The sequence below is a fragment of the Bidens hawaiensis genome, unplaced genomic scaffold (assembly GCF_021521415.1).
Source record: "Bidens hawaiensis isolate Kalapana, Puna unplaced genomic scaffold, B.hawaiensis_p1.1 tig00048225_1, whole genome shotgun sequence".
Taxonomy (NCBI): Eukaryota; Viridiplantae; Streptophyta; class Magnoliopsida; order Asterales; family Asteraceae; genus Bidens; species Bidens hawaiensis.
Window position 1 is genome coordinate 18493 of NW_027498633.1, and position 9480 is coordinate 27972.

General features: G+C 35.8%; 1 protein-coding gene across 1 annotated transcript; it reads right to left on the reverse strand.

Moving 5' to 3' along the window:
• Positions 1 to 2804: 2804 nt before the first annotated feature.
• LOC143597399 (uncharacterized) lies at positions 2805 to 6282 on the reverse strand. Its single transcript, XM_077075908.1, has 6 exons — positions 6162 to 6282; positions 5955 to 6094; positions 4943 to 5295; positions 4416 to 4512; positions 4054 to 4341; positions 2805 to 3964 (listed from the first exon to the last, which is right to left on the reverse strand). The coding sequence occupies exons 1-6, from the start codon at positions 6280 to 6282 to the stop codon at positions 2972 to 2974; spliced, it is 1992 nt and encodes a 663-aa protein (XP_076932023.1). The 3' UTR covers positions 2805 to 2971.
• Positions 6283 to 9480: the final 3198 nt, after the last annotated feature.

A 9480-nucleotide genomic window follows, 5' to 3' on the forward strand; every position in this document is an offset into this window, starting at 1 on the left:
TTGTATATGATGGGTATGCATTGTTTTTTTTTTGTGTTAATAATAAAAATTCTTTAGAAGCACACACGCCTCTTTTACCATATTTATGGTTGGACTAGCAGATATAGTGATTTGAGTTATGTTTTGTTAATGATAAGTATTCAAATCATCGTGTTTCTGCTTAGCTTTACGAGTGGTTGGTTGGTTAAGTCTAACCCGAGACAGGCATAGGTAGGTTGTGTTGGCTGGCTTAGCTGCTAGTTTAGAAAGAAATAATTTGTAAATATTGTACGAGCATTTGTGGACTAATATCATACCAGGATGATTCCTATTATAAGACATTTGACCTTTTTATTAAGATTAATTTTACATGTTAAAGATAAGGGCATTACTCTTATGGACTTATTCACAGTACCTGAATACAAGTTATCTGGTATATGAGCTTTGTTAAAGAAATATATAACTCTACTGATTAAATTAACAACCGATTTTAAGAAGCTCTCGCTGATGTAACTATTTTTTTTGTTGTGTTTATATTGATTTTTTAAGGCATGACCGAACTTATAGCAATATAGCGTAACACTAAGCAGAATAAGACTCATCAGGTGGTGTATCACCGATATAACTCATAACACTTGACATGACATTACTAGTATATTAAAGCTCCATTTCAGACACTTTCGGATGCTTGCATGGTCGGACTATCTCATTAGAGGGCTCATATGGTTTTGTTTGTTTGTGAGCCGGTCTGGAATAATAACAATAGGGTAATGTAAAGAAAATGAAATCATGTAAATGGCTTCCAACAGGGCTCTAATAAAAATAAATAAATGAACTCTCTTTTTAAAAAAAAAAAAAATCATTTTTAGTTATTTTAAACTATAAATAGATTTTACTTTCAAATATTTTAACAGTCAACACACACATCTCAATATTAAAACTCAGTAAAATATTTATCTCAAAACCAAGGACGGCAATATCCCATCTATGCAACTACTAAACGATGATTCTTTGGGCAGAATACTAATCTCCTACAAACTCAAAATGCTGGATTCTCACCTTTTCAGAAGTCAGAACACAAGGTCGCAACCGTTTCAAAATGCTGGTTTTCAACACTTCCAAAATGTCGATTTTCAAAGTGCTGGTTTTAGTGATTTGTATCTTAGGTTTTGTACCTCTTCCATGGCTCTTCAAATGCTTGTAAATCCCGCCAAACGTTGTCACTTTTAACCCAATGTCCCTCTATTTTGACGTTATCTTAACAAGGTTTTGGTACTCTCTCTACCCGTTAATACATCCCCAAAATGTGACTAATTTGGCTGTATTTCATCTAACACCAATCTACCGCTTTGTATGTTTTGGATTTCGTGTATAAGTTAATTATCAAATTAAAGTATTTCATGCGTAAAAGAAATCAATAATCAAACGATACAAAAAGAGTATTTCAAACGACTGAATATGAATTTATGTGAAAATCCATTTATTATAATATTTATTATCTTCTGATATGGTCAAATGAGTCCATCCTTTATATAGGTTACATTGGTTGCTACTAGTAATTGAAGAATGAGTCGTCATTATTGATCCACAGTTGCCACTGACTGCATTGCCATGTGCCACAATTGCTACTTCTACTAATCAGTTGCTACTACTACCGATACGATACGTTGTTACTACTTCATCACAAATATTTCAGTCATTTGTATGCATATCAAAATTAAAAAGCAAAAACAGCTGAATAATAATATATATCTAAATTAAACAGCTGAATATGATTAGATTATGATGTGTGGTTCTTCATTTGCTTTCATTAGGCAGGGCTGATAATAACTTCTTTTGGAGAAAACCCAAAAACAACTAGATAAAATCCAAAATATTTATAAGGGAAGCCTCCTTTATCGAGACTTAATAATGCCTACATGTTCTTTGATTGTTGCTTGCAGCAGCAATCTTAGCCGCACAGACTGTAATTCTATTTAAAAGCAAGGTTCCTACTAAAGGTTTTCCGTAGAGGTGTACAAAAATTATTGAAATTTGAAAGAATCACCAGCAAGATGGCCAGTTTGGCCGTTCTGGAATCCAAACAGTTGATTTACGCGATTTAACAGTATGGTACGGTTTGAAAGTTGGAATAGGACAACTGGCATTATCTATATATCTTTACAACTTTGAGGGGGTGTTTGGGATTTTGCTTATTTTCACCAACTTATAACTTATAAACTTTTGGAAAAGTAATAAGGTGTTTGGGATTGCTTATATTGTGAGAGGAAAAGTTCCATAAGTTACACTTTTGTAACTTATTAACTTAACGAAAAGTTATAAGGAGGCTAAATAAGGAATCCCAAACACCCCCTGAATATATAGCAGTTACGTATATATATACTATAATCATAAATTATCTTTAAAATTTATTTATTTTTTTAATTACAAACTAATGATCATGCAGAAAAACAAAAAAAAAAACAGTTGGTTAAAACTGTTAAAACGCGAAATGAGTACAAAACCGATCGCCAACCCAGCCTCTAGCCAGTATGGTCTCTCATGTCCTAAACCGCATTTGGCGGTTCTGCCCAGACATTTTGACAAAAACAAGGCCACGAACAGCCCTAGTTTAAACCTCAACAATCATGAAATCATAAAAACCAGTTTAAAACAAGATTATTCACACAGCAAAATAAATTATCATCGTGGCAAAGCCAATGCCAATCAAACAAGTATCCGTCCAAGAAGGAAGAATAACACCGATTCAAGGTTCACTGAAGGACCTAACTGATCCAAAAGTGACATAATGGTTTCAAGCACTTGCATTTTATGCTCATTAAAATTTAAAACACTAATAAATAATGCAATGAAACAGTAATACAGCATAAGTCATTAAACAAAGTAAAATCTCCTGTATTTGACTCATTCATGACTAGAGTCAACAACTTAAACACACCCTTCAATTAAAAATCCTTTTTGGTCTTAACAATACAAAATTTCAAAGCTTACCTCACCTTCTGGATTTCTTCTTGGAAGACTTAGAAGAAGCCTTCGGTTGCACTGCAGCTTCACTATTAGAAGATCCTTTCGCGTTTGATGGTTGGTTGGATTTCACGTTTCCAGAATTAGAACTAGAGGCTTCTTTAGCCACCGCACCCTGAGACCCTCTAATCTGAGCAGCACGTTTGTCTTTCCTCTTGGGCCTATAGCTAGACCTCTCTCTTTTAGGTAACCATCTCTCCGGATCCGGTGGTGGACCCGGGTTGGCCGGGTCAAACCCTTTCGGGTACTTAGGCTTTCTCTTCCTTTTCTTCTTTGCTTTCTCCTTGCTAACTTTGGTTTCAGGTTCAATATTATTATTCCCCAAGTGGTGCCCATTTTCAACATGCTTTGCACCAGATGTTTTCTCCAAAGCGTTAACATCGATAGATGCCAAACCAGGAAGTGGTTTCAGTTTCTTCTCATAAGTTTCCGCCTTTTCAACATCGGTATTAGCAGCAGTTTGTATCAGTCCTACTAAAGCCTCAATACTATTATGGCTTTTCACAAGCTTCTCAAAGAGTTTTAAAGCTTCCTCTTTTTGCCCATGTTTGAGCTTGAAAGCAGCAGCCTCTTGCATAATAACACTCAGATTATTATTATCTTCGGTCATCGCGTTTGACCAGTAAGTAATAGCAGAGTCAAACAAAGCATTAGCACCATCAATGTCACCAGATCGTTCTTTTAGAGCAACGAGAGTTGCAAGAGTTGCAGGCATGTGCTGAATATCAGGTATTTTTAATAAAGATTCTGATGCAACTTGAGGATGCCCTGCCGCTGCTGCAATCTGTGCCCTAGCTAGTAAAGCTATTTTTGATTTTTCAGGGAATTTTTCTGCATATTTCCCTAACAATTCTTCAGCTTTTCCCGCTTTGTTTTCTCTCACAAATACAGCAGCTTGAAGAAGTACAGGTGTCACACTGTTAGGAAACATTTGTGGCAACGCATCAGCTAGTTCGCGAGCCTGTAGAATTTAAATGATCAAAACTTTGAGAAGATTTAATAAAAAGAAAGATACTAAAAAAAAATAATAAAATTAACTATGATAATGACCTGATCTATCTTATTAGAATGAAGAAGCAACAGCATCCGATTAATGTAGATCGATTCCTTCTGTTTTGGTGAAAGTTTCAACTCTAAACCAGGAACAAGCTGGAACCTTTTATCTCCACTATTTTTTTGTATTAAACGATCAAGCTTCTTTAAGCCATCGGTTATATCTTTAGGACCTTTCAATGCTATTAGATTGTTTATAGCTACTGCATTTGATGGTTCATCAGGCAGGTTTCGCTTGATAAGGTCTGTGTAAGATGCAATGGCTTCTTGTCTGTTTCCCAACAACTGAAATAAAAAGATAATTTAGGTTAAGATAGCAGCAAGTATGATAATTAAGAAATTTATAGGCTGTTTATTACCTGCTGCACATAGGCCAGCTGCACAGCTATGGGTGCCAGCTCGATCTCTATCTCATCATCAGCTATATTTTCATCCATCAATGTCTCCTGACCAATTCTGTCAGAAATTTATATTTAGTCTTGTGATCTATATTTTACATTTGTGTCCTAAAGCAAGTCTATATGTTTGTAAAGAGAAACCAATAAACAATAATCTTAGAAGTTGTGATCTTTCGTTGTAGCTCGCTTAGGCAAAAGAGGGTTTGATGAACAACAGTTTCTAACTAATGTTTTAGTTATAATTAAAATAACTATCTGGACGTATATGAAAGTTTTAAAATTTAGACTGGATATATATAACATTATGCTGTTAGGTTGGGTCAATATGTACTTTTTATGCTTAAGAATGAGATATATAAAATTCACCCTTTGGTGTATAACTGTATATACACCTGCCATGTCACATTTAACAACAATTCTTATATATACATTTTAAACAATCTTTTTTCTCAGACTAGTAAATAAATTTATTTTTCAACAAAATTTACCTTCGAGCTGAAAGCAGGAGTTGCTCAGCATCTGAAAACTTGTTCCTTTCAAGCAATGAACAAGCAGTATTATAAGCCAACTCAAAGCTGCTGGTTGCTTTAACTCTCATGGCATCCATCACTCCTTGAACTTCTGAAGCCCTACCAGCTGAAACCAAACCCGCAACAAGATTTATCTCCAGTGACTCCACTTTTGATTTCTGGAGCTTCTGATATATGTCCACCGAAGCATCCATCTTTCCTTGTCGAAACAGAATCTGTGATTCTAACAACATTGTTGCAGTGTCCTTTTCTAAGTCCTTTAAGGACTCCAAAGCTTCATCTAACTTATTTTGTCTGTATAGACAGTAGGCCTGTTTATAGAGAAAAATGTAAATGCATCAACAGATGTTAGACTTCACAGACATACATGTATGTTGGGGTGAGCAATAACCGAACCAGAACTAACCAAAAAATGATGTAACCAAACTGAAATTATCAAACTGAGAATCAGCATCAATTTATTTTCATATTTTCATATATTCCTAGCTTTTATACACTTCATGTTTTATAGCTCTATTTCATGTATTTATACCTCCACTTCTTGAATTTATACCTAAACCTTATATATTTATACCTCCATTTCTTGTAATTACACCTTAACTTCATGAAAATCTTCGACCAAGTTTCATTTTGGTTATTAACCGAACCAAAAACCGAACCACTTAACTGAAAACTGATTCATTAATAAAATAAATTAACCAATGACTTGGGTTTCGGTTGAGGTTACCAAACCGAACATCGCACATCCCTACATGTATGCATATAACACTGTTAACATACATTCATTTAAAAGCATCAAACACAATCATACAGAACATAATCCAAGCCCTGGAAGCTCACAACTGCCTATCATCCATCAAATGAGACTAATCACATAGCAATTAACAGCTCCTTAACTAAACATTTCACACAACTGATAAACCTGATCAAACAATTTCACACATTTTATACCGATTATATCATTGTTTACCTTATAAAACCCAAAATCGAACGGATACTTGTTGGACAAGGCAACAATAGTTGAAACCGCATCATCGATATTATCGGCCTTAATTTGAGACACAATCTTACACCGAATTGCATCTTCGTCACCAGGAGCAACTGACAGAACTGTAAAATAACATTTTATAAGTTACAAATTGAATAATGATAATAAATCTTTAATTAATTAATTGACCTTGATCTGCAACTTTGACGGCTTGTTCGTAATCTGATCTCTGTATGTGACGATTAAGAGTTGTGAAGAGATCTTCGATGGCGATTGCAGGCGCCGGTTTCGGTTTCGACTTCGGAGCCATTTGTTTTGTGGTTCAGTGAGTTGGTGGTCCGGAAGACAAGTCGGATATTCTGGGATTTCGGGAAATCTTTGGGCCTAAAAGCCCAAAAGGTTTACTTTACTAAGTTCATTGGAGAAAGAAAGGACTTAAGTGTTGTGTTCACAATATATGTTTATTTATCCAAAGGTTGGGTGAGCAAGATTCGTGTTGGTCTGGTTTCTTGCATTTGCTCAACCATAATCCAATTCGGTTCGGGTTTCAAGTCAAATCAGGTCGGTCAAAGGCAGGTCAAAATCGGTTTGGCCCAAACCAGTACAGGTTATAAACCGGTTTGGTACAAAATATTCCAACCCATACAAATCGGTGTGGGTACAGAGACCGACGGTTTAATCGGTTTATACCCAGGTTTTTGTGTTATCAGGTTGGGTTACAACCCATTTTGGGCCATGAGAGGGTGGATCGGTATCCAAATTGCCGAGTAGGGTCAGGTTGTAATTGGTTTGGAACAAATCAATTTTTTTGTGATTTTGAGTCGGTTAGAAACCTGTTTATCAAGCCCAAACTGGTTTTCCCCCACCTCTAGTTGTGTTCGCGAGTTCATTTAATTAAAGAAAAGAAATGAAAAGAATCATTTTCCTTTCTCTTCCCTTTCCTTTCTCTCTTTTTTTCTTTTAAATTCCTTCCAAATTGGAAGGAAATGTATCTATCACATTTTACTCTTTAAAACAAACTACATTCCTTTTCTTCTTTTAAATGAATATCTAGAACACATCAAAATTATCTCTCTCCATTAAAAACTTAGGAACACATATTATCTCCATTCCTTTCCTTTCTCCCCATAAGTGAAACTCACGAATACAATGCTAATGTATATAAAGAGTAAAGGCATAAAGTTACGAGCAAAGAATGGCTAGTCGTATGTACCTCATTTTTTGAAACTATGTGAAAATTCATTTAAGTTTTTCCTAACAAGCTTTTCTTTAAGTCTTGACACGTTTAAACTCCCATGGCAATTAGTTTACCAGAATACTAATTATAAGATTTTATAGCTATTCAAATTGGCTCGCTACTTTGTCCCTCTTCAGAGTTCTGAGTTTTCAAACTAGCAAATGTGCACACTCTTAAAGTTTTTGTAACAAAATACCGTCTTAACAAAACTCCAAATCAAGGATAACAACTTCCATAGAAGGAGGTATAAGTGGAAGCCTATCGGTTAATAATTGAAAAAAAAAACATAAAGAATATAGAAAAGATAGATTGGAGAACGATATGGGGATTTTTGTATTGTTTCAGGAGTTCAACACACCAATTGCTTGTTATTGCATGCAATGCTATCAATCAAGTCACAAGTTAATTTTTATTATTGTTTTGTTATGTGTAATTGTATTTAGTTCATACTTTATAAATTTAAAGCTTAGTGTCACACACCACCAAATTACACAACATTTTTCGCGTCATCCGGATCATTCGGAACCCTAAATAAGCATTAGGGCTGTCCGGAACAATCCAGAACAAACTAGAGCAGCCCGAAAGACTCTAGAACAATTTAGAACAGCCCGACCCTCTTTGGAACTATCTGGAACAACCCGGTACACTCCGGAACTATCCAAAATAGCTCGCCTCTCTCTGGAACTATCCAGAATAGCCCGACACTCTCTGGAACTATCCGGACCTAGGGATGAGCATTTTGTCCCAAATACCCGTACTCGTACCCGTATCGATTTAGCTTATTCGATACTGGTATTGGTACTCATTTTTGTTGAATTTTGGTACAGGTACAATCGGGTACATGTACGGGTACATGTACGGGTACATTTGGTATTTTGTACCTGTTTGGAGTATATAAAGGTTTAATTGGGATTCTACATATTTAATATAGAAAATAAATCTCCAACCATGTTATTATTGAACAAGTACCGAACGTTTCTTCAAAACTAAATAATATAACATCCAAGACTCGAACCAACAAATAAATAACTTAAAGTCGGCGACCGAATTAGGGTTCTTCAATACTATCTTATCATTAAATCGACGGCCAATATGGTACATGTACTAATTTGGTACCCGTCACGTACCTGTGAAAGTACCGATACTCGGACTAATTAAGGTTGTTTGTTACTCATACCGGTACCGGTTTCAAGATCGTCGAAGATTTGGAAATAAAAAGCAAAGTGGTACAAAAACGATAACTGTACCGAAATACCTATACCGATACCCGTATACATACCATACCGAAAAATTTGGTAGGAGTATTGGTACGTGTTTTTATTGATTATTGGTACGAGTACAATCGGGTACAGGTACAGATACATGTACTGTCCCATGCCCATCCCTATCTGGAACAACCCGACACTCTCTGGAACAACTCAGATCCGTGTGGAACAGCCCGGTACCCTCTAGAGCTCTCCGGAACAACCTAGTACATACTACATCAACCCGAAAGAACCAAGACAGTTTTTAGTCCAACGAAGAAGCTTCAAGATGCAGAAAATCTCTAGAAATCAAACCTAGATCTTTTGTATGGAATAATTTAGTAGTATAAATAGGTGATATGGGGTTTCATTTGAGATCACCCAAGAATTACTTGTAACAATCAAAGCCTTGTACTCTTATATTCCTAACAATATAAACCATCTTTCTTGTATACTTGTTTCAAGTACTACAAGAATCATTCTCTTGTTGAACTACAAGAACCAACTCTCGTGGTTACACGAACCGACACTTCTTTCTAAGACTTCCGTTTCTAACACTATAAACCCGACCACCAAGGCTTACTTAGACCAAGTTCTAAGGCCGCACGCGAGTCAAAAAGATAACTTCGTGACATTTGGTATCAGAGCACGTCGATTCATTGGGATGACATCTGAATCAAAACCTGAAGGCATTGTCCTCGTTACTTGAGAAGAGACCAAGAAGGGTAAAAAATCTGCAAAGGAAATCATAGCGAGCATGGAGAATCTTATCGAAGATGTCAAGACGTCAATAGTCGAGTACAAAACCATGTTGACGCTCTCTGGGTAGAATTCGACATCTTTAAAGAGCATGTCAACGAATCGCTACAAAAAATTGAACATTTGAGTGGCGAGATTGCAGAACTAGATGACAACTACATAGCCACTCTTTATATCATGTGAAATGATATGAAAGAGATGCTTTTGCATGAGCTGGGTTAACTAAAAACTAACACGACAAGCATAGAAAAAGAACTCATAAGCTGCC